The sequence below is a fragment of the Myotis nattereri genome (assembly GCF_964212035.1).
Source record: "Myotis nattereri genome assembly, chromosome: 3".
NCBI classification, from domain to species: Eukaryota; Metazoa; Chordata; class Mammalia; order Chiroptera; family Vespertilionidae; genus Myotis; species Myotis nattereri.
In genome coordinates this window covers 207,519,770-207,545,980 of record NC_138077.1, presented here as the reverse complement: position 1 = coordinate 207,545,980, position 26,211 = coordinate 207,519,770, and the positions used below count along the sequence as shown (strand labels likewise).

General features: G+C 50.1%; 1 protein-coding gene and 1 pseudogene across 2 annotated transcripts in view; one reads left to right on the top strand and one right to left on the bottom strand.

Annotated features, from left to right (window-relative positions):
- Positions 1-24,703, bottom strand: part of ZBTB17 (zinc finger and BTB domain containing 17) — a 33,167-nt gene extending 8,464 nt beyond the window's left edge. The window contains exon 1 of the mRNA XM_081086481.1: positions 24,570-24,703. Coding sequence (XP_080942607.1) covers positions 24,570-24,576 — 7 coding nt within the window. The 5' untranslated portion in view covers positions 24,577-24,703. The remainder of the gene's footprint in view (positions 1-24,569) is intronic.
- LOC308516956 (protein SET-like) lies at positions 11,082-13,132 on the top strand (annotated as a pseudogene). Its single transcript has 2 exons — positions 11,082-11,085; positions 12,199-13,132. The product of its transcript is annotated as a protein SET-like (transcript).
- Positions 24,704-26,211: the final 1,508 nt, after the last annotated feature.

Sequence of the window (26,211 nt, the reverse complement as noted above, 5' to 3'; positions counted from 1 at the left end):
CCCAAGAGCTGCTGGTCTGGCCGCAGTTTCTCTGTCAAAGGCCTCACTTAATGCCTGGAAAGCCCACAAGTGTCTCCAGTAAAAATGCTCAGAGCAATTCCATGGCCTGGTGCCAAGTGAGCCTGCACTGCACCAGCCATGACTGAGGAGTATCTAACCTCGCTCTCTCCCTAACTACCACACCAGCCAGTCTCAAGAGCAGCATTTTCTAAGGAAAATAAGCAGGTCCTCCTTTCAAGAAAGAACCAAGTTGACACTAAAGTCAATGCCCACTCCTAGGAACACATTACAGAGAAGCGACAGGGCCAGGCTGTCCTGTCCTGGCCCAGAATCTGACAAATGGCAGCGGCTTGTCTTCCGGCTCTTCGGAACCTCTTCTCGGAGGCTAAGTCTACGCAGAGCTGCCCCAGGCTGTTTCTGGGCAGGCGACAGTGACACTTGGGGCTCTCAGCCCCCAGGTTTCAGCAGCCCTCCACTAGCTCTGGCTGTTCCCGTCCCATCAGCCTCTTGGGGGTGAGTCACCGGGCCACAGCCCTGGAGCTGCAGTGACCATGTATGGCTGTCTGGCTGTGATGAGCCATAACAAAGCCACACCCCCAGCCCTTCCTTCACCCGTGGCTTAACCAGCAAATCCACCCACCCCGTGATGTCTGCAAACTTTCCACATGCCCCCTCAGTGGGGCTATGTACTTGCTGAGCTGGGGGGAGTCACCTGGCAGGTGGGCGGGGCTCCATTCAGTGAGGGGGAACGTGGCATGGGCAACAGGCACGTGTCACAGGGCGCCAGCCTCTAAGCTGTAGTTCGGTTGCTGTTGCCGGGGACCCGGAAACGCTCTCCCTCCCTCCAACATCCCCAGGACTGTCCTTCGGTCCCAGCCTCCACCCACAAGCTCACGGACAGAGGCACAGCTTCTCGGGTCTGTCAGTAATATCATAACTGCCTGTGACGAGAGCGCCTAAAGGTAAGCAGGGAAGAGCCAGAAGCCAGCCCAGCGTCAAGAAGTGAGGTACGAGCTGTAGAGCCGGCTGCTGAGCCAAACCAGCCACAGCAGCATGGCCGCACTGACACAGGACCTCCCGCTCCCACTTGTGACCTGAGGACTGTAAGCAAGAACTCTGGCTGCTCTGTTCCTGAGCTGGGAAAAGCTAAAACAGAAGGTGACTGGAAAAGAACTGATGTTCACCCCAGGGGTGAAACACCCAGGCAGGCCCGGGATCGGAAGGGAGTGCACACCGCGCAGTGTCGATGGACCAAGGCAGGTGGCAGGGAGAGGCCTGGGCCAGATCATCCCAGAGCCGTCTTCTCTCTGCTGTGGAAAAAGCCACACGAGCAAACAGGCGTGTGCACGTGTGCGTGGGCAGCCCGAATCCCAGTCACCAGTCACCCTCCGTGTCCGCGGGAGCCCCAGGTGAAATACCTCCCAAGTGCAGCAAGGGAGGAACCAGTAGGCCCACAAGGGCCAAATCCTCCCCCAGCTTCAGAATGAGCCCCCGCGAAACAGGTCCAAACCCTTCCCTCCTGGCGGTGGGTCTGACTCCCTCACCTTCACCAAGAGCCAACCCAAAAACGGAGCTGGGAGGAAGTGTCTCCCAGGCTCCGAAACAACCAGGGAGCAACAGCTGGACCCCTCGAAGTACAGAGTTGTCCCCGGCCCTTGCTGGAGCCTGCAGAAAACGGGACCTGATTGCTGGGAAGGACGTGAGAAAAACTCACGACCAACAGGGTGAAGGGGGCCTGGCGGCCCACAGGTCAGGTGACTGACTGGCCTTGCCTGGGACCCAAGGCTGCGACATGCCTTGATGCTGCCACCTACCCCAGAGCTTCCAGGGAAGGGCAGCAAAGCCCAGCTCCTCTGGGGCTGGACATATTGAGCGGCGGGGGTGGGGTGTGAGGGCGGGGGGAGGGAGGGGTGCTCTCCTTTTCAGAGGCCTTGCAGGAAAGTGAAGGTCCCTGGGACAGAATGGAGGGTGGCCCAGCACCTCCCGCCCCCACACAGAGGAGGAGAGCAGCTGTGTGCCATGAGTAATGTTTGCCACCCAATGCCAACCATACCCTTCCAAAGCGAGATGTCTGCCCACAACTGGCCGCTCCCCAAGTGTGGGTGTCGTGGAGAAAACCAGAGCCCCTGAATTCCTCTGAGGCAGCCTGCAAAGCTGTTCCAACAGAGAAATACTCCCAAGAGCATCTGTTCTGACAAATCTAAGAAAGAAAAGGGAGAAAGAGAAAATGGGGAAGATAAAGGGAAGGAGGGAGAAGCAAAGGGGAAGGAGAGGGGGAAAAAGAAAAAGGCGGCGCCATAAATAGTTAAGCTGCACTTAAACATATGCTCAGGAGCCCAATCCTGTGATCAGCCCCCCAGGGAGTGAGTGCAGCCCGCAGGTCTGCCAAGCTCTAAATGCTGTCACCCACAGAAATGCTGTCAGTGTCCTTGTGGATGCTGTGACTGCACCCAGGCCCGGGCAGGTGGAGCTCAGAGGCCCCAGGCTGCCTTCTGGCTCTCACTGCACCAGCTGGCCGCCAGCTACAAAGCTCAGACAGCACCTCTCTCCCCAGGACGCTGTGCTGAGCAGGTGAGGGGCCGGCTGGCTTGGTCCTTTCTCAGAGAGCTGAGGAGAATGAGGCAGTGCCCCCTCCCAGCCTATGTGAGATGCTCGGGAACGATCACTGCAAAGGAGACGCCAACTGTCTCCTGTTTCCTCCTTCACGGCCACAGGAATCCACCCGGTTCTGGCCAAGCTTCGAGGACGGGTCCAGGAAAATGGGCTGCCCAGGGGGACATGTGGTACCACAGGCAGGGAGGTGCCAACTGCCTGGCCTGCCTGCACACTCTCTGGGAGACTTGAAACTCTGTCATGAGACCAGCTTCTCATGACCAAAGTGCTGTTCCCACCAGCCCATCCCCCACGCGTAAGTGTGGGGCCCCTCCCTCCTTACTGCCTCTTGCCTAAAGGATGATAAACGTGGGCCTTAAAGTCACTTCTACGTGAGACCCTAAAAACTCAGAACTACAGAAAGAAAGGAACAAGACCGCACAGCCCACTGAACCCAAAGTCCTCAGGTCACATGCCGAAAACTAAAGCGCCAACTGGCACATGAGACAGGCTGACCTTCCAACAGACTCCTGGCTGCAACCGGGCACCTTCCCCGTGACAGCGCCAGGCGCTCGGTTGTTGCCCTAGATTAATGGGCCAGACCGCAGTGTCAGCGCTGGACTGCTCTCCTGGTGACCCTCAGCCTGGCTGGACACATGGCCTGGGCCCGCCTCACAAGGGATTCATTTGGGAATGAAGTGAGGGACCTGGGTCCCCTGCAGTGTGGTTCAAACAGGCACAACTAAGCAATCTGGACATGGATGGCGTGGGTACCAGCCTCCAAGGCAGGCAGCCAACAGTGCCCCCCTCCCGGTCAGTGCCGACAGCTGCTATGGGCTTCCCATGGAATCTGAGTGTCCCTGTGACGACTGATCGACAGGGCAGTGACTGGCCCGCATGATCTAGGAGATTATGCTTTGTTTTCTTGGAACCCAGCTGCCCTGCGTCAGGGGTATGTAGGCTCTCCTGGTGGAGAGAGGGGACGTGCGGGGGCCCCGGAGGAGACCCTGACTGCACAGGCCACGTGACGCAGCACTGCAGTGCCCTGCGGGCAGCGCCCGGGCTCCGGGGAGAGACGCTTTCTTAGACCGTCCAGCCCAGCAACCAGGTGAACGCTGTCATATGGATGACCTCAACATCACACAGAGGAAACTGCCCAGTCAGTCCACAAAACTGGGAGAAATAATAACCTGCTGATGGTTTAAGCCCCAACACTTGGAGATGGCCTGCTTACAGCAAGAGAGAAATGACACAAATGGTAAACTAGACAGAAAAAGGTAGAAGGAACAAAAAATTCGGGATAATGGTTCTTGAATGGAAGGGCAATCAGAATACTGGGAATGCTCTATTTCTTTACTTGGATATACCTTGATTGGTTATTTAAACTAAATGTGTACGTTTCGCCCTGACCGGATTGGCTCAGTGGATAGAGCATCAGCCTACAGACTAAAGGGTCCCAGGTTCGATTCCGGTCAAGGGCATATACCTTGGTTGCAGGCATATCCCCAGTGGGAGGTGTGCAGGAGGCAGCTGATTGATGTTTCTCTCTCATCGATGTTTCTAACTCTCTACCCCTCTCCCTTCCTCTCTGTAAAAAATCAATAAATTATATTTTTTAAAAAATGTGTACGTTTCATATACTTTTATAGGGGGACATTTCCAAAATGTGTATTTATATCCTTTGCTCATTTTTTTTAATACATTTCTATTGATTTTCTACAGAGAGGAAGGGAGAGAGATAGAGAGCTAGAAACATCGATGAGAGAGAAACATTGATCAGCCGCCTCCTGCACATCTCCCACTGGGGATGCGCCCGCAACCCAGGCACATGCCCTTGACCGGAATCGAACCCGGGACCCCCCAGTCCGCAGGCCAACGCTCTATCCACTGAGCCAAACCGGTCCTGGCTCACTTTTTAAAATATAATTTTATTGATTTCAGAGAGGAAGGGAGAGGGAGAGAGAAATAGAAACATCAATGATGACGGAGAATCATTGATCGGCTGCCTCCTGCACACCCTATATTGGGGATCGAGCCCGCAACCCAGGCATGGGCCCTGACTGTGACCTCCTGGTTCATAGGTCGACATTCAACCACTGAGCCATCTTCCAAAATTTGACTAAAATTTTAATAAGAAAAAGTGAGTACAGGTGCCACACTCAATCCACGCAGACAGGTTGTTTCCAACACGCTCGCCGCCACTCTCGCCGGGCTGGTGAGGCCCAGGCCTCAGGCTTCAGTGGAGCTGAACAAGCCACACAGGCTCAGAGGAGTGGGGTTTGGGTGAGGGGTTGACCACTCATTTGTCCTTCAGTTCCCAAACATCCATAAACACTGCTGACAAAAGAAAGGCTTCTCCTTGAGGCATAAAAGCCATGCTGCTCAATTCAACAAAACCCAAACCCCAAGTCTCTCCATTAACAATGAGCAATGAAATGGCTTTTTCGGAGTCTCTTCAATAGGCCAAGCAACATGGTGCCAGGCATGCATGGCACAGCCCGATGACCTAAAAACTAAGACCATGGCTACTCTGGGCGCCAAGTTGGCACTGCTGCTTCCAAGATAGGGATTCGAGAGGCCGATCAGTACTGTGGGGGCAGCAGCACCTCAGAGGTCAGCCGAGGAGGGACCTGAATCCAGGTTCCGCCGCCTACCATGCCAGCAGGTGAGCGCCAGCAAATCTCCTCCTCTTGGGGAGCATTTGAGATCTTGATCCTGGGCATATGTCATTAGTTTGGCTCAAATAAACTCTCATATATATTTAAAAAAAAAACACCCTAAAAACAGTTTGTCCTCTGGCAAAATGGGGCCAATGGGACTAACCTCATCTGGAACAGGATTAAATTAGATACCGTAAGCAAAGGGCCCACACAGTGCCTGGCACGTGGTAAGCGCTCAACAAACTCCTGTTACCAGGAAACAGAGATGCAGATTAGCGTGGGTTTTTTTAGGCCAAAGATCGTATCAGACAGTTTCTAAATATCCTTTTATGCTGGGCACCTCGGATGCACTCAAATACTATTTGGTGACTTGACCTTGTTACAAAGTTGTAATCATAACCCATTATTCCTTCCAAATGCAGTCTGGAAAAATCCCAGAGCCCAACCAACATTCTGAGAGGCAGAGAGTGAAGGGGGGGCACTGAGCGAGAATCAATCAGAGCGATTTTCTCTGCCAGAGAAGCACTTTATATTGAATAACTGTCCTGTTAAACCCCAAGGCTGCCCCCTGGTGAGTGCTGAAGCGCCTGCCCAGAGCTCTAAGTGGGCCCACAGAGACCTGCTCCATCTCAGAGTCCAATGGGCACTTGTCAAACATGAAATAGTTATTATTATCAGGTTATTAGCAAGCACTCAACTGCAGACATTGTCCAAGCCAGGAATGACTGCGTCTACCACAAGGAGACACTGAGCATGACAAACAACAGTCCCTGGCCCCCAGAACATGCTGCGCCCGCTGCGGGCCTGGACATGACACAGCCATTGCATGTCCAGGGGTCTTATGTAACCCAAAGCAGGTGAGATGGAACACCATTTGGCTTCCATTGCTCAGAGTTCCTGATTTTCTAGAAATACAGGTAACTCTTGCATAGCTTAGCACACCCGAACTCAGGCCAAGGAAGTGGAAGTTCACAGCAGGCCAGCCTTGCAAATAGAAACCTACCTACCCCTCCCTTTCTCAGTGCTACATGGCAGAGAGACAAATATCAACAAGACCAGCCCTCCTAGCACTCGCTTCCTCACCCAGAAAACACAGCTCTTCTGTGAAGTTTGTGTTTCTCAAACTTTTAAAATCAATTTCCCCTTTAGATAAACATACAAACCTGATTCAGCCCTTCACAACAGCCCCAAATTCTGGCTTCATCTGTTTTTTATTTTATTTATTGTTTGAGAGAAACATCGAGTTGTTGTTCCACTTATTTATGCATTCATTGATTGATTTTTGTATATGCCCTAACTGGGGATCGAACCCATAACCTTGGTGTATCAGGACGATGCTCTAACCAACTGAGCTACCCAGCCATCTTCTACTGGACAGTAGCCCCCACACTGAAAGTCACTGCTACCATCTATATAATCTTACCAGCCAAGATCTGGCAGTATTTTCTTTACTGAAGTTTGTGTGATAAAAAGAAAAAAAAGTTTTTGACATTTTTTTAAATCTAAAAAGAATATCTAGCCCAACTGCTGTGGCTTGAGCATCAACCTATGACCCAGGAGATCAAGGTTCAATTCCTGGTCAGGGCACATGCCTGGGTTGTGGGCTCCATCCCCGGTGGGAGAGGGGGGTGCAGGAGACAGCTGATTGATGATTCTCTCTCATCATTGATGTTTCTATCTCACCCTCTTCCTTCCTCTAAAAAGCTTTTAAAAAGAAAAAGAATATCTAAATATAAAGTTCAATTGTGATACTGAATTTGTTTTTCAAATTATACAAGTTTCGCCGAAACTGGTTCGGCTCAGTGGATAGAGCGTCGGCCTGCGGACTGAGGGGTCCCAGGTTTGATTCCGGTCAAGGGCATGTACCTGGGTTGCGGGCACATCCCCAGTGGGAGATGTGCAGGAGGCGGCTGATCGATGTTTCTCTCCCATCGATGTTTCTAACTATCTCTCTCCTTTCCTCTCTGTAAAAAATCAATAAAACATATTTTTTAAAAAAAATTATACAAGTTTCACTATTGCTAAGATTTAACTGCACTTCTGAGGAGGGAAAGGAGAGGGCATCCCTGCCCCTGACCCCATGGACGCCACTGCTCTTGGAACATGGCCGCGTGGGAAGGCTGGTGGCCCTGAAGAAGGTGCTGTCCTCATCCCAGCACATCCAGGCCAGCTTAGAATCCATTATGCCAATCCTTGCTCTGTGAGCTCTTGAAGCATGACACAAGGCAGGTACATTAGGGGCCTGGCTACCAAAAAGACACAATCAGAACGAGTGGAACTTGTGTGGTGTCTGATCATTCTCCTGACATCCTCCCAACCCCATCTCAATACTTCTGGGCGGTGGCGGCAAACTGACACAGCCTGACATTACACGGTAGGAGTCTATGAAGCCCTACCAAGCTTCAGAGACTCACTGCTGGTGGGTCTGCTCATTCCTTCTTCCTTACGGCGGCTCATAGCACCTACTCCAGGACCTTGCTCTCAAACGGTCACAAATCAAGTTGGGGAACAAGCCTGGTACAGAGTGATGATTCCTGGCCTTATTGAATATGATTAACTCAAGGTCAAAATATTCTGTGGACCCTTACAAAATAATTGTACTTTTGGTGCTTATCAACTGAGAAAATAATAGACAAAGTCCACGATGGAAAATGAACTTCATTCTATCAATCACAATGGCACTGATATATTTACTTGAGAAACAACTCTGTGTACGTGAATGAGAAATCTCCCCTAATGCACAGAAACCTGTGGTGATGCAGCTGCAGACGACTCCTAATTACACTAATTACTGCATTCCCCTCTGGGGGTCCTCAGCCCGTAGATCAGGAAGCAGACAGAGAAAAGGCTAATGAACTTCACAGTTAGTGAGTGCTCATTCTGTGCTGTCTCAGGTACTGAATTAGAGCTGTGAGCCTGGTGGAGAAGACATGTAATAAATCAACGTAATCCTCGATGTCATGTAGTAAGTGCTGTGAAGAAAACTAGAGTAAGCCGGGGACACAGAGAGGCAGAGGCTACCAGGTATTCAGGAAAAGACACTTGAAACCAATACACAATAATATTGCAAGTGAACCGTAATTGAAAAATCAGTAAATAAAATGTAGGAAAAAGTACTTAGGAGAAGGCCCAAAGCAGACCTGTCTGAGGGGGCGTGTGAGCAGAGACCTGAACCAAGTGCTGGAGCGACCACGCCGCCACAAGCCCGGGGTCAGGACAGACACGCGGGAGAGCGAGCGCAGAGGCCCAGAGCCAGCGTGACGGGCCACGGGGCCAGCAGCCTCCAGAGGAGGAAGTGAGTGGAGAGTGAGGGTGGCTGAGCTGGCAGCGGCAATGCTGACATCACTAGGGTCTCAGAGGTAAGCCAGGCTTTGGAGGTTCTCCTAAGTGCACTGCGACGCCCTGGGGGAGTGAGAGCAGAGCATGGAGAGATTGTGAGGGGGCAGGAGTGGACCCAGGGGCACCAGCAGAGAAGCGCGAGACGGAGGTGCCTCCACCAAGGCGGGGGTGGGAAGGGCGTCAGATGCGGGAGGTATTCTGCAGAGCCATCGCTCGTGATCAAAGTGTGGGCAGAATGAAAGGAGAAAAGGATGACACTAAAATCTCTTGCCTGAAAAACAGGGCGAGAGGTGGTGCCAGTGATGTTTATGGAGGTGAGGAATGAGGGGGCAGATTCGTGGGGGGAGCTTTGGCCTGTTCCAGCTGAGATGCCAGCAGCAGAACTGGGATCAAGGCCACAGATGGGAGTGAATATGGGATAGAGAAGGGGCAAGACCAATGGACCCAGATTTGAGGAACATGACTTGAATCCTGCTGGCGCCTTCCTGGGGTGGCCTCATGCAAGCTTCCCTGAGATCTAGCCTGCTCACCCATTAAACGGGGAAACCACCGTATAAACAATGACTGTGCGGATTAAGAAGATAAAAAACAGGAAGTACTGCACCAATACTGGCAAAAATGGAATTAGATATTAGTTTGCTGACACAAGTCACTGACTGATGCCCGGTTCAACGGAAGGGGAAAATCTGAAGTAACGAGATGAGGACAAAGCGCGTTGCCCCAAGCGAGCTCCTTTCCCAGCAAGCGCACGGCGCCTCCCCAACAGGCAGCGGGACACCCGTCAGCGGAGACCAGAGGAGCCCCAGCCTGGTCCAGCATAACAGAAAAGCCCGTGGACTCGCTCCCACTGGGCTTCGCACCAGTCAGGCCTTTGCCACTGTGCGACTTCAGGCACCAAGCCCAGGAAGAGCTGCCCACTCGAGTTACACATGAACGGACCCGGGGATCCAACCTTTGTATGTGGTGGGCGGAGGGGTAGTGTAGCGAACATGTACTTCAAAGTCAAGTGCAGAGCGCTACCTGGTGCAGGTGCCCTGCTGGGGGCTGGCAGCTCCACTGGGAACAAGGCCAGGGGAGAAAGGCCGAGACTCTCACTGCCCCTGATGAGCCATGCAGAGGGGCCAGGCAGGGAGGGCCCAGCCCGCCACACAGGACTTAGCGCTCATCCTCAGCGGGGCCACGGCGAGGCTCACATTTCTGAAGGTCACTCGAACAGACTGAAAGGGGAGCTCAGAGCAGACAAATATGTTAGGGATGTGAAAAAGGGGACAATGTCACCCCTTGCTGGCCCTGGGAGGGTTAGCTGGTGCCCAGAATCCAACACACACGGGTCTTTCTGAGCAGCCTGTACCAGTGGCCCTCTCACTAAATATTACAACATCCTCTGAAAGTTTCAAGTACCTCTTCTCAGAGTGGCTCAAAGACCCTTAACACTCAGTACCTGACCCTCCTAAGGGAAGCTGGACTGTGTTGTTTGTCCAAAACCATAAACCAAAAAAAAAAGAAAGAAAAGACAAAACCATAAACCCAGGCTGGGAATTCCTCTTACTCACATGTCTCTGGAGGAATGTACAAGACACTGGTTAGGGGACTGCTTTGGGGGAGGGGGAGGGGGAAAGAACTTACACCCTTCACTGTATATCCTTTCTGTGTGTGAGTGTGTGTGTGCATATATGTGTCATATACATATACATATAAATATATATATGTGTGTTTTATTCATTTTCGGGGGGAGGAGCGAGGAAGGGAGAGGGAGAGACAGAAACACTGATGAGAGACATCGATTGGCTGCCTTCTGCACTCCTACTGGGGATGGACCCGCAACCTGGACACGTGCCCTGCCCAGGAATCGAATCAGAGACCTCCCTCCTGGTGCACAGGATGACACTCAATCCACTGAGCCACACCGGCCGGGCTCCTTTCTGTATTTTTTGTTTTACCATTTGTAAATATTATCAATTAAAACAGAAATAAAAGGAAGAAAATGTCCACAAAGTCAGGACACCTTTGTTTCTATTTACCATAAAACCTAAGACATTTTCCACAAGACTTGGTGACTAAGCACTTCTCAACAGGAAAGAAAAACTCACAAGGGAAATGGAAAATTATGGTAATTTCCAAAAAGAATGTGTCACTCGGGAAAACTTTATGAGCAAAAATTCCTTAAGGGGACAAAACTGAAAATCCCCTGGAAGAGCAGCTGGTAGCCTTCTTCAGAGAGAACCTCAGACCTGGGGCGAAGCTGAACGCCTCCCCGGGAGTCACCCAGCAGCTCTGCAGGCGACTTCAGGGAGTTTACTGGCTCCCCGGGCCCAGTTAAAACTCCTGTCTGGGAACGGAGCCAAGCTAGTTAAGTACTTTGGGCACAAGTACTTAAATCTCAGCACCTCAATTTCCTTTCTGTAAAATGGGGCTGGTAATAAGTTTCCACATCAGAAAGTTGCCATTGGCCATCACCATTACTCTTACACATTAACCCGGGCCGGCAATATGGGTAAGTTAGCAAAGAAACGGGGAACGGAACGCTCTGATCCTTGCCCTATCTTCCGAAAATAGATGCAAAAATCTCATCAATCACCCAAGGACCCATCACAGAAAAACTTCCCCCCTGAAAACATTCCAGGAAAGGCCCTGCAAACTGCAATGCTTACTCCACTCAACCAGAGCCATACGAGTACAGGGCAGAGGCGGGTGCTCCGACCTGATGGCAAGAGCCACCTTCTTCCCACCAAGAACACAGTGATTGGAAGGAGCCATGAGAGCAGAGGAAGAGTGAGTTAGTGTAGGACCCAAGCCACACGGAAGGGTGGTGAAGGCCTGCTGTCTGCAGGTGGCTGCATTCTGACTTCAGTGTAGCACATGTTTTTCCCGTGACTTCTCTGCATTTGTTTCCTCATGAGGGTTAGTGACTGCTAGGGGCCCTTCTAGTGTTAAGATCTAATAACCTTTGAGTAAATGATTTAATTAACAAGACGGCTGGATTACAAATGCATGTTCTTTAAGTATAATAGATACTGTGTGAATGACAAAAATGAGATATTTATCTAGCATTTAGCAGATCATTTTTTCATTTAAAACTTCCCCTATATTGAAAACCTCAAGATTTCCAAGTAGGAACATGAACTATGTTGGACATGAACATCAACTATGAATATATAAGAATGTATGTAAACTACATAAGCCCACATCAGGTTATATATTTACTGTTCCAGAAAGAATTACACTGAAGTTAATATTTTGTAAAACTTTTTTAAAAAATATGTTTTTATTGATTCTTAGATATAGAGGAAGGGAGAGGGAGATAGAAACATTGGTGAAAGAGACACACTGATGAAAGAGGCACATCGATTGGCTGCCTCCTGCACACCCCCTACTGAGGATTGAGCCCGCAACCCGGGCATGTGCCCCTGACCAAGAATCGAACCCGGGACCTCTTGGTCCATGGGATGACTCTCAATCCACTGAGCCACATCAGCAGGGCAATATTTTATAAAACTTGACTGGGAAAGACAAAATGAGCAAGAGGATATTTTAGAGGAATATTTTGAGGATCTCAAAAGGTTCCATTAGGTCCCGGATAAAGCATGGTCAAGAATACATGTCTCAGAGTCTCAGCGCGCCTTCCAGCCCCGCCGCTTCCCTGCCATCGGCTCCTCGGACCTCCCGCGCAGCACGGCCCCCAAACGCCAGTCCTGGCTCCCACCGCAAGCGAAGAAACCCAAAGTGCCTCCAGCCCCCAAGCCGGAGAAGAAGCCGGCCCCTCCGCACGTGCCGAAGGGAGAAAAAGAACAGCAAGAAGCGATTGAACATATTGATGAAGTAAAAAATGAAATACACAGACTTAATGAACAAGCCAGTGAGGAGATTTTGAAAGTAGAACAGAAATATAACAAACTCCGCCAACCATTTTTTCAGAAGAGGTCAGAATTGATCACCAAAATCCCAAATTTTTGGGTAACAACATTTGTCAACCATCCACAAGTGTCTGCACTGCCTGGGGAAGAGGATGAAGAGGCGCTGCATTATTTGACAAGAGTTGAAGTGACAGAATTTGAAGATATTAAATCAGGTTACAGAATAGATTTTTATTTTGATGAAAATCCTTACTTCGAAAATAAAGTTCTCTCCAAAGAGTTTCATCTGAATGAGAGTGGTGATCCCTCTTCAAAGTCCACTGAAATCAAATGGAAATCTGGAAAGGATTTGACGAAACGTTCAAATCAAACACAGAATAAAGCCAGCAGAAGGGACAGCGTGAGGAACCAGAAAGCTTCTTTACCTGGTTCACCGACCATTCTGATGCAGGTGCAGATGAGTTGGGAGAAGTCATCAAAGATGACATTTGGCCAAATGCATTACAGTACTACTTGGTTCCTGACATGAATGATGAAGAAGGGGAAGGAGAAGAAGATGATGATGATGATGAAGAAGAGGAAGGGTTGGAAGATATTGATGAAGAAGGGGATGAGGATGAAGGTGAAGAAGATGAAGATGATGATGGGGGGGAAGAAGGAGAGGAAGATGAAGGAGAAGATGACTAATGATCACTGTTGGATTCCAACCTTTTTTAATTTTCTCCAGTCCCTGGGAGCAAGTTGCAGTCCCCCCCCCCTCCCCCCACACACCCCTTGTGCTCAGTCGCCCTGTTTTTGAGGTCTCTTTTCTCTCCTTTACACCATGGTTCTCACCTTATTTGGGGGGGATGTACCTTGAGCAGAATACAGTGGGAAAAGAATCTTTGCCCCTTTCTGTTCCAAATTCATTTTTATCCCTTCGTGTCTCAAGAAAAACTTAATGAAATCAACACCATCGTGCTCTGTGGGAAAAAAGAAAAACCTTCTGCTCCCTTAGCTCTGCTGGGAGCTGGAGGTGGCTAAGCCCCTGTGTAGTAGTGCATAGAATTCTAGCTTTTCCCCTCCTTTCTCTGTATATTGGGCTCAGAGATTACACTGTGTCTCTATGTGAATATGGACAGTTAGCATTTACCAACATGTATCTGTCTACTTTCTCTTGTTTAAAAAAAGAAAAAAATTTTTTTTAAAAAGGGGGGTTATAGAAGGTCAACAAAGGGTGGGTTTGAGATGTTTGGGTGGGTTAAGTGGGCATTTTGACAACATGGCTTCTCCTTTGGCATGTTTAATTGTGATGTTTAACGGACATCCTTGCAGTCTAAGATGACACTTTTAAAATACAATTCTCTCCTAATGATGACTTGAGCCCTGCCACTCGATGGGAGAATCAGCAGAACCTGTAGGATCTTATTTGGAATTGACATTTCTCTATTGTAATTTTGTTCTGTTTATTTTTAAATTTTCTTTTTGTTTCACTGGAAAGGAAAGATAATGCTCAGTTTTAAACGTTAAAAGTGTACAAGTTGCTTTGTTACAATAAAATTAAATGTGTACACACACACACACACACACACACACACAAAAGAATACATGTCTCAGTTCTCACTGGTTTTTAAAAACTGTCAGGCTCGCCCTGGCTGGTCTGCCTCCGTGGACAGAGCCTCAGTGGACTGAAGGGTCTCAGGTTCGATCCCCAGTAGGGGGTGTGCAGGAAGCAGCCAATTAATGATTCTCTCATCACTGATGTTTCTAACTCTCTGTCCCTCTCCCTTCCTCTCTAAAATCAACAAAAATATCCTATATAATCCTATATAATAAAAGGGCAATATGCAAACTGTCCCCATGACCAGGAGTTTGACTGGAGTTCGATCAGGGGGCGAGGCCAGCCCGCCAACCACCCAGGGCCCCTCCCCCTGGCCAACCCCGCCCCTGATTGGCCTGCACATCCTGATCGGGGGGTGGGGCCAGCTGGCCAGTCTCCTGCTTCCCCTCCCTCCATCTGGCCCGGCCCAACTGGCCCCTATTGGGCCAGACCCCATCTGTGCACGAATTCATGCACCGGGCCTCTAGCATTAAATAACTAAATAAAATAAAAACTGTCAGGCTCCTGAGCCCAGGCCTGAGTGCTGCTCTAGAAGACAGCTTTGGCCAGCAGCCCTGGGATTAGGAGGTCTGAGCCCCAGCTTGCCTTGAAGAAACAGTGCTGCCAACCTCCTAGCCCTCAAATCCCCTCCACCCGCCGGAGGACCTCTTGCAGCCTTGGCGGTTTTGCAGCCAGCCACTCTAAAGTACAAGCTTAGCTTCAAGAGAAACTTAGAAACCGCCCCAGTGCTGCCTGGTTCCTTCCTGGTCCTAAGGCAGGCAGCCCGAGAGGCAGAGGCAGAGAGAGACGGACACACTGAGACAGACTCACAGACAGAGACGGCACCTGCAACACCCTGACTGCTCTATAGGGTCTCCAGGCCGGTCCCAAGGCCGATTAGGAGGGCCATAGTGGGAAGGGAGGGTCCACAAACTAAAATCTTAGGGGTGTGAAAGATTGGCCAGAAATCTCAATGTTTTTTCTTTATGCCTCTTGGTCCATGGGATGACTCTCAATCCATTGAGCCACATCAGTGGGGCAATATTTTATAAAACTTGACTGTCGCCGAAACCGGTTTGGCTCAGCGGATAGAGCGTCGGCCTGCGGACTGAAAGGTCCCAGGTTCGATTCCGGTCAAGGGCATGTACCTGGGTTGCAGGCACATCCCCAGTGGGAGATGTGCAGGAGGCAGCTGATCGATGTTTCTCGCTCATCGATGGTTCTAACTCTCTATCTCTCTCCCTTCCTCTCTGTAAAAAATCAATAAAATATATTTTAAAAATAAATAAATAAATAAATAAAACTTGACTGGGAAAGATAAAATGAGCAAGAAGATATTTTATGCAAATATAAACTGGGGGGAAATATCTACAACCAAATAAGAGCTACTAGTCCTGATATACAAAAGACTCTTAAAAAGTAATCAACAATGAAAGTGTCCACACAAAAGCTTGTAGACCAGCGGTTCTCAACCTGTGGGTCGTGACCCCTTTGGGGTCGAATGACCCTTTCACAGCGGTCGCCTAAGACCACCAGAAAACACATATATAATTACATACTGTTTACAGTAGCAAAATTACAGTTATGAAGTAGCAACAAAAATAATTTTATGGTTGGAGGTCACCACAACATGAGGAACTGTATTAAAGGTCGCGGCAACAGGAAGGTTGAGAACCACTGTTGTAGACAAATGTTCATAGCAGCATTATTCATAACTAGAGGCCTGGTGCACGGGTTTGTGCACCAGTGGGGTCCCTCGGCCTGGTCTGCGGAGATCGGGCAGAAACCGGTTCTCCGACATCCCCTGAGGGGTCCCAGATTGCAAGAGGGCACAGGCCAGGCCGAGGGACCCCACCGGTGCACAATTGGGGCCAGGGAGGGAACACAGGAGGGCTCCAGGGCATTGTCCAGCCCGTCTTGCCCAGTCCCGATCAGCTGGACCCCAGCAGCAAGCTAACCTACCGGTCGGAGTGTCTGCCCCCTGGTGGTCAGTGCACGTCATAGCTACCGGTTGAACGGCTGCTTAGGCTTGTATATATATAGATAGTTGAAAGGTGGAAACAATCCAAATGTCCATCAACTGAACAAATAAAATGTGGTATGTCCATACAATAAAATATAATTTGACAATAAAATAGTGTTCATACATGCTACAACATGAATGAACTTTAAAAGGGTGAATTATATGGTAAGTGAAAATCCTACCAAAGCTATTATAAAAATTAATCAACAGTCTCCCAACAGAAAAATGAGTCAAAGAAATGAACAAGTAATTTTCAAAAGAAATACAAGAAGTAAAGAAAGAAAGAATGACAAGAAGTGGATATACTCTATACAGAAAAAAAAAAAAGATGTTTCCCCTGGCTGGGTAGCTTAGTTGGTTAGAGCATTATACCAATACGCCAAGGTTGCGAGTTCAATCCCCGGTCAGGGCACATGCAAGAATCAACCAAAGAATGCATAAATAAGAACTACAAATTGATGTTTCTCTCTCTCTCTCTCTCTCTCTCATTCAACCTCACTAATAGAGAAATCCTATACAATAAAAGCCTAATATGCTAAGTGTCCAGTCATCCAGTCATTCAACCAATCAAAGTGTAATATGCTAATGATATGTTAAGGCCGCTCCACCACTCGCTATGATGTGCACTGACCACCAGGGGAGCAGACAGTCGACTGGGCGACCAGTTGTTATGACACGCACTGACCACCAGGGGGCAGACACTCTGACAGGTAGGTTAGCTTGCTGTTGGGGTCTGGCCGATCGGGACTGGGCAAGACAGGCTGGACATGCCCTGGAGCCCTCCTGCGGTCCCTCCCTGGCCCCAATCATGCACCGGTGGGGTCCCTCAGCCTGGTCTTCGCTCTCTCACAATCCGGGACCCCTCAGGGGATGTTGGAGAGCCGGTTTCAGCTCGATCCCTTAGGCCCGGCCAAGGGACCCCACTGGTGCATGAATTCATGCACCGGGGCTCTAGTATAAATATAAATAAGCACAAGGTACCGCTTCCAGTATCAGACTGACAAAAAGTGGAAAGATGGCCAGTTTCCACTGTGGCCAAGACATGTCCCATGAGCAGGAGCAGAAAACGGTACTCTGTCTGGGCAGCAGCCTGCCAGTACTGAAGCAAATGCTTAAGGCATTCATCGGCTGGGTAAAAATTAATGTTGGAAGTGAGTAACTGGTCAGAGAGCCTCGGAGCATATGCTGCGGTTTCCCACTCTGACAGGGCATTTCACCAGCTGTACGGAAACTGTGAGTCCTGGTAAAGGACTGTGCCCAGAGGAAACCCAGCCTTGCTAATAAGCTCCACGTACTAAGCACCCTGGCGGAGAGGGGAGCTGGCTGGCAAGAGAAATCAGGGACTCGTTGTTTCCAGAGGGCAGAGGCATGTGGCATGACCACCACCAACAGGGGCGTGAAGTAAACAACTGGAACAGCTCCTATGGCAACCTCCCTGCGATACCATGCTGGGGGAGTGAGGCAAACTGAACTGTCAGTTCAGTGCACTGGGGAGACCACTTCGGAAACAATTTGGTATCATTTGGTCAAAATGAAAACGTGCACGCCCTGTGACTCAGTCCCGCACCTGGGGGTGCATCCTGGACAGGCTGTGCGTGTGCCCCACAAACGTTCACGGCAGCACTGTTTGTCTCAGCAAAACATTGGAAACAAACCAAATGTCCAGCAGCAATAGAAAGGATCAATAAGTTCTCATACAATGGAACACAATTCATCAATGAAAAAGCAATACAGCCGAAACCGGTTTGGCTCAGTGGATAGAGCATCAGCCTGCGGACTGAGGGGTCCCGGGTTCGATTCCGGTCAAGAGCATGTACCTGGGTTGCGGGCACATCCCCAGTGGGAGATGTGCAGGAGGCGGCTGATCGATGTTTCTCTCCCATTGATGTTTCTAACTCTCTATCTCTCTCCCTTCCTCTCTGTAAAAAATCAATAAAATATATTAAAAAAGAAAAAGAAAAAAAGAAAAAGAAAAAGCAATACAACTATATGCACCATGGATTAATCTCAAAAACAAATGTTAAGCCAAAACTTCAAGTCACTGAAGAAAACAGCATGACCATATCAAGTTCAAAAACCTGGAAAACTAAACAATACATTGTGTAGCAATGCAAACACATGTGGTAAAACTATAAAGGCAGGCAAGAGAATAACAAGAGCTAACTTCAGTGATTATCTGGGGGGTCGGGAAGGGCCACTCTAAAGGTATCATTCCTGTTTGTAAACTGAGGGATGGGTACAAGCATGTTCCTTGAATCTTATTCTTGATACTGTATATACTTTATACTTTGTACCTACCAATGTTTCCCAAATAAACTTTTACAAATTTCAACAATGTTCTTTCTGACTTTGAAAACTATTTTGAAGCATTAACTTGGGCAGTTGACTGAATTACAGGAAACCAGGAAAGTCCCTGACAGGGGCCCAGTCAGCCCGAGATACTGAAATGAGAAGTGCTCACCCACCTGGCCGGTGAGCCGGGAGACAGCCAGCTTCCCACCGGCAGCGGAACCTGCCATTCAGGACAGGAAAGAGACTGCTTATCAGCGGTTCTCAACCTTGGCTGCACATTAGAATCACCTGGGAATCTTCTTAAAATCCTGATTTCTGGGCCCCATCCTCCGGAAATTCTGTTTCTTTGTTACTAATGTTGTGGCCTCACCCCATAACAAAGAAACAGAATTTCCGGAGGATGAGGCCCAGAAATCAGGATTTTAAGAAGATTCCCAGGTGATTCTAACATGCAGCCACGGTTGAACCGCTGGCTTAGATGAACAGCTCCAGTATAGGAAGTGCTGAGGGCGGGGTGGGAGGCCAGGCTCTGCTGCCAGACCCTCCGAAGATCTGAAAGACCAGAAGTGGAATGTGTTTGATGTTACAGTGAACCCATCAAGCCTGCTCTCCGGCCTAGTCCCCACTGGGCTGCAACTGCCACCTCCGAGCCTCTGCTGTTCAGATGTGTGTGTGTGTGTGTGTGTGTGTGTGTGTGCGCGCGCGCGCACCCCTCAATTCCACCCATGCCCTCGGCTTCCTTCCTTTGAAGCTCAATTTCCTAACAAGCAGGTTTGAATTCAAGAGCCCAAGCCCTGGTTTTCTGTGCATGTTGGTGGTTATTACATTATTAAGGTCGACCTTAACTAGCTATTAATACCCAGGTGGACCTTAGAGAGTCCCAGGAGCCTATGCAGACACTCAAAACACACACACACACACACACACACACACACACACCCCTGTAGCAAAGGCTGAAATCATTGTGCAGAAATGCTTACTCTTTGACCTCTATTGTTTCAATTATTATAAAATTGTAGCCAACAGCGCCCTTCCCACCCCCCCCCCCGCCCCCAGCACGCCCATGCCTTTCCCTCCCCCCTCTTTTTCCCCACAGGCGAGTTACCTTTACCTTTCTCTCTCCTAAGCTCCAAGGGCCCATTCTTGTGCCTCTGTAACTTTCTAAGTAAGCTTTCTCATACAAAAAAATAATAAAATTGTGCCCAGTAAAAGAAGTGGATGACCTCATCAATCATCCCACCCATTAAAGTTATGTGCGAGGTCATCAATATCCCCATTGTACAACTGAGGAAACTGCGGCCTAAAGAGGTGGAGTACTGCTCTCGCCGGTTTGGCTCAGTGATAGAGCATTGGCCTGAGGACTGAAGGGTCCCAGGTTCGATTCCCGTCAAGGGCATGTACCTTGGTTGTGGGCACATCCCCAGTAGGGGGTGTGTAGGAGGCAGCTGGTTGATGTTTCTCTCATTGATGTTTATAGCTCTCTATCCCTCTCCCTTCCTCTCTGTAAAAAACCAATAAAATATATTTTTAAAAAAAGAGGCGGAGTACTTTGCCCAAAGGCAGACATCTGGTAAGCCAGAGGAGGAGGGTAAGCCCAGGTGTGTCTAACTTAGTTCTTGCCTCTACCCCTGGCCCTACAGGGCAGTTCGTGGGTGGGGCCCTTTTGCCCCAGGAGATGTCTGGCCACGCCTGCAGACCTTCTCAGTAGCCACAGCTGGGGTTCGGCAGGTACTCCTGGCATCGACGTGCAGAGGGCAGCAATGCTGCTTAACATCCTCGAGTGCACAGGAAGCCCCCACAAACTTAGCCAGCCCAAATGTCAACAATGTCAAGGTTAAGAAACCCTGTTCTACTGGGAAAAGACAAACAGAGAAACTATCTAAACTCTCACAGTTCTCCACGTTTACTTCCCATATTACAGCCAGATACCAAATACACCACCAGGTCCGCCCCTCTCTTCCACCAAATGCCAACCCCACACCACACTGAGGTACTCTCCACCCTCAACTGCCAGTTCCTCTTCAGCCAATCAAAGCCAACATCCACCCATCCAACAGCGCTCACTGAGCACTGGCTGTGCCAGGAAATGAGCGACACAGTGGGGATGCAGGAGAAACCAGGCCCTGCTCCTGCATGCACGATACCGGGTCTCCAGGGAGACAGGCAGGAAACCTGATTACGATGTGAGGGTGCGAAGAAATCACAGAGGAGGGGCTCCAAACAGCTGGGGTGGGGGCTGGGTAGGGAAGGCTTCCCGGAAGCCTTTGAGTTTGGAAGGAGCCCTTGCCCTTGACTGGAATCGAACTTGGGACCCTTCAGTCCACAGGCTGAGGCTCTATCCACTGAGCCAAACCAGCTAGGGCTTAAATTGATTTTAGAGATTTTTTTTTCCAATGGAATACTACGCAGCTGTAAAAAAGAAAGAACTCTTACCATTTGGAGAGTATTATGTTAAGTGAAATAGGCCAGTCAGAGAAAGGTAAGTATCACATGATCTCACTCAAATGTGTAATCTAATGAACAAAATAAACTGATGAATAAAATAGAACCAGAGACATAAAAAGGAGAATAAATTGATTTTAGGGAGAGGGAGGGAGAGAGGGAGAGAAACATCAATGTGAGAGAGAAACATCGATCGGTTACCTCATGCGCATACCCCGACCAGGGATCGAACCCACAACCTGGACATGTGCCCTGACTGGGAATTGACCCTGCCACCTTTTGCTGTGGATGACACTCCAACCAACGGAGCCACACCAGCCAGGGCCGATTGACAACTTAATTAGGAAGCTGGGTGGAACTCCTGAGGAAACGGAGGGCAGTCTTTGTACAACCTGGATAATGCCTGCCCCGAGGGAGTCAGCAACCTGGTTTCCCCATAGGCTTAGGCCTTCTCCGATTGCACACCTAACTGCCCTCTCTGGCTTCGAACCACCCGCCCCTTGCAGCAGGAGGCAACTAACATTTGCACATCAGACCTTGTGAATGACATGCCTGACCTCACATCATTCTCAAAACAATTCTGAGGTGGAGACTGTTACCCCTATTGTACAGACAAGAAACTGAGGTGCAGGGATGAAGGAATTGGACCTTAGGACACAGAGCCACTAACCAGGGAAGCAGGGACTCACACCAATACCTGAGTCGTCGCTGCCTCTCTGAGGGGACTTTTACAGCTATCGATCCAAGACAGGCTGCTCACTACATCTTCACGACCGCAGCAGAGCATTCCAACCGTCACCCTGTGCACCACACACTTCGGAATATGGTGCTTTTTACGTGTACTGTGACTGTCCATACGGCTCAGAGTTCCAGTCTTCCTCAGGCCCACACCCCTAGCACCTAGCACAGTCTCTGACACGCTGGGCACAGAAAATGCTAAATGCAAAACCACGCCTGGACTCCCTGGGCACAAGCAACAGAAACCTCCCCAAGCCAGATCAGCCTGCCTGGGAGAGATGGAGGCCTGGGAAGCATGCCCAGCCCGCTTTCACCAGCACAGTGCACTTCCTCGCAGGCTGGGCTAAGACCCACAGTCAGCAATCTAGTCACACAGGGGACCAAGCAGGTTCTCGGCCAGCTTTCCCTCCAGTACTGGAACAGTCATGAGTCATTCTTTGTACACAAGATGCTTATGTTTGGGGACATGTTGTTCACAAAATATGTATCTTTAAACATCAGAACCATAAAAGGAATGAGCGTGTGCTCCCCACTCTGTCTTGTCCTTTCTGCCGAATGGAGTGCATGCACGAAGCAGGAGCTGAAGCAGCCAGCTTAGACCGTGAGATGGGAGCACGGGTTTGAGGAAGGAGAGCCACAGGATCAGTGGAACTCTGCTCCTGGGTGACGTCACAAAACAGAGTGAGCTGCTCCACCAGCTCTGGACTCCCTACTTCCAGACTAATAAGGGGCAAGGAATAAACCTCCCTTTGTTTCAGCCACGGTATTTTGGGATTGCTATGCTGGAGCATTTTAAGATTGTACTTCATTAAAATAAGATGTGATCATTACCCAGTGATTAACGGAGGCTGGTCTTTGTTGGTAAAACAACAATACAATCAATAATTTCCCCTAAACTAGGATGGTGTCATTTGTGTAATTTTAAAGAAAAGGCTATCTTGCCCTAGCTGGTTTTGCTCAGTGGATAGACCGTTGGCCTTCGGACTGAAGGGTCCCAGGTTTGATTCCAGTCAACGGCACATGCCCGGGTTGCGGGCTCGATCCCCAGTAGGGAGGGTGCAGAAGGCAACCAATCAGTGATTCTCTCTCATCATTGATGTTTCTATCTCTCTCTCTACCTCTCCCTTTCTCTCTGAAATCAATAAAAATAATGTGTGTGGTTTTTTTTTTAAATAGGCTATCTTGAAAGGGTGACCTGAATCACCATGAGCCTTGAGAAGGACAAACAAACTGACCTGCTGGTTTTGTTTCATCCTTGAGTATTTCAGACACACCTCAAATTTCCAAGTGGCCCAGGCTACTCTTTCCTGAGTTTGTCTGGATGAACTCCAGCTCGACTCTCCTCCTCCCACTCATTACCTGAATCAAAGACACCCAAAATGTGATGAGAACCCAAAGGGTACCTGCTTCCTTAAGAGCTGCCCTTACATTCATCCATCAAACACAGGCAAACCCAGAGCCCTGGACACAGAGCCTGGCATAAAGTACGTGCTCAATAAATGTTAACTTGGGCCATTTTGGTCTGCTGTGTGCACTGTCACTCCTCACCTGAAATATTCTAGCACACTCTTAACTGACCTCCAGGGTCACCCCCCTTAATACATTTTTCACATAGCCACAAAGCTGGTTCTTTTATTTGTTTTTAATACTTTTTTATTGATTTCAGATAGGAAGATAGAGGGAAAGAGAGAAACATCAATGATGAGAGAGAATCATTGATCAGCTGCCTCCTGCACGCCCCACACTGGGGATTGAGCCTGCAACCTGGGCATGTGCCCTGACCGGGAATCGAACTGTGACCTCCTGGCTCATAGGTCCACACTCAACCACTGAGCCACGCCAGCCCGGCCACAAATCTGATTCTTCTTTTTTTTTAATATATTTTATTGATTTTTCCACAGAGTGGAAGGAAGAGGGATAGAGAATTAGAAACATCAAAGAGAGAGAAACCTCAATCAGCTGCCTCCTGCACACCCCCCACCAGGGATGTGCCCACAACCAAGGCACATGCCCCTGACCAGAACCGAACCCGGGACCCCTCAGTCCGCAGGCCGATGCTCCATCCACCGAGCCAAACCAGTCAGGGCCACAAATCTGATTCTTAAATGACTTCCCGTCAACCTAAAATGTAAACTCCATAACTAGATTTAAAAGGCTCCCCGGAGGGTGGACCATAGCATGCACCCTTAATGTCTTATTTTTTAAAATATATTTTTATTGGTTTTGGAGAGGAAGAGAGAGATAGAAACATCAATGATGAAAGAAAATCATAGATAGGCTATGGGGAATGCGCCCTGGGGAATGCGCCCGCAACCCAGGCATGTGCCCTGACCTGAATCCAACCCGTGACCTCCTGGTTGATAGGTCAAGGCTCAACCACTGAGTCACGAGGTCTGTGGGCTTTCTTACTCTTAACTCATCTTAACTCTCATCTCTGAGAGGAAGAACCTAACTTGCTTAAGAGACGGAAGCCAAGCTGCCTGGCTCCACGATTCACTTTTAACCACGAGGCCAGTCTTGGGTCACTTGCTCTAATGTCAGAACCCATCAGGCGATGAACCGCCGGCCGCGGAATGAATGAATGGATGGATGAAATAACTGGGTCCAGGGACGGTCTCGCCTCCTCCTCGGCCAGCACCGCCAGCCCGCGGGCAGGCCTGTGCCTCTGCCCCAGCCAGCGAAAGCGAGCTGCCCCGGCCGCCGCCACCTCGCGGCCACTGCACACCCACCCGCGGCGGCGCGCGGGGTCAAGGGGCGGTGACAGCTGCGCGGCGGGGGCGGAGATGCTCCCAGCTGGGGTGTCACCCGCTCGGGCGCTGACTCCCGCTCCCCGGCCGAGACCGCCGGCCCGCCCGCCCCCCGCGCGGCGCACCCCGCCCGGCGGCCCCTCGGCCCCCCACCCCGCGGGGTCCACTCGGGCCGGTTCCCTTGCCACTCCACTTCCTCCCCTCCCCCACACAACCGTCCCGGCGCCCCGCCGCGCCCCGCCTGCCGCCGCCGCCGCCCGGATCGCGGGGCTCCCCCGGCGCCCAGCGCTTGCTGACCCTCACCTGCCATGTCCCGGACCCCGCCGCCTAGGGAGGTGCATCACGACCGCGAGAAGGCCGGGGACGGCACTTCCAGGCAGACAAAGGGCGCCGCCATGTTAGAGTCGGGCGGAACCGACCTCGCCGGCTTCCCGGCTGCGACTTCCGCCGCCAGCGCAGCGCCCGCGCCAGACCCACGGCCGCCAGGCGCATGCGCGCGGCTGCCCAGAAGTTGACCTGAACTTGTGCGTCTGGAGTTGTTCTCATTGTAACCATTACTTGGGTTTCTGTTCCAAGTGTGACAGTAACGGCTTTCACCGGCTCAGCGCCACACAGCCAGGCACTGTCAGCTCCTTAAACCAGCGGTTCTCAACCTGTGGGTCGCGACCCCTTTGGGGGTCGAACGACCGTTTCACAGGGGTCGCCTAAGACCGTCGGAAAACACATATATAATTACATATTGTGTTTGTGATTCATCACGATGCTTTCATGATGTTCAATTGGTAACAATGAAAATCCATCCCGCATATCAGATATTTACATGAGGATTCATAACAGTAGCAACATGACAGTGATGAAGCAGCAACGAAAATAATGTTATGGTGGGGGGGTCACCACCACATGAGGAGCTGTATGAAAGGGTCGCGGCATGAGGAAGGTTGAGAACCGCTGCCTTAAACCTTCTCACCAACCTTAGCAAAGTATTTCTCTCCCCTTCCGGAGAAGGGAAGACCCAGGTGCGGAGGGTGGAGCACAGGTGTGAACTGAGTGCGGTTCTGAAGCTACGGACACGGGTCTCCTGAGCCACCCATTACCCCCTCTCGCTTGGCGTCCTTAACTAGCCTGGCTGCGAATGACGGTGGCCTCTCTCCAACTGCCAGGCCGCTGACTTCTCTGTTTTCTCACAGTTCGTGGGCTTTCTCTTTTTTTCACTTTTTAAAAAAGTATATATTTTTATTGATTTCAGAGAGGAAGGAAGAGGGAAAGAGAGAGAGGAACATCCATGCTGAGAAAGAATCATGGATCGGCTGCCTCCGGCAAGTCCCCCACTGGGGATGGAGCCCACAACCCAGGCATGTGCCCTTGACCAGAATCGAACCTGAGACCTTTCAGTTTAACCTGGGACCTTTCAGTTTGCAGGCCGGCGCTCTATCCACTGAGCCAAACCGGCTAGGGCTTCTTTTTTCACTTCTGAACGTGTGTATTTTACACGATTCTTAATTTTAACAACACTCTTGCCACTAGTGCCGGGGGCAGGGAGTGAACCTCAAACCCAGGAATGTGCCCTTGACTGGGAATCCAACCTGCGACCCTTCTGGGCGGGGGCAAAGGAAAATTCCAGGACACGTGGAATGGGGAAGCTGAGACAGAGAGTTAACCAGCAGTTTGTGTCTATCTACTAAAGCCTATCTTCCTTAAACTAAGGACGCTTAAAAGTAAACGGTTTGGAGGAACCCTTTACACCCTCTGCCCCGCCCCCTCCTGTTCCCGGTCCCCTACCCCCTTTCCAGCCCGAACCAAAAAAAAAAAAAAAAAAAAAGTAAACGGTTTGCATTTCTCCTCCCCAGCCAGGGGGAAAACAGCTTAAATCACCCTACGCAGGGAGACAGATAACAGAAATCCAATTAAGCGCCATTTGCCAACCACACCCGAGGACAGGACAAGT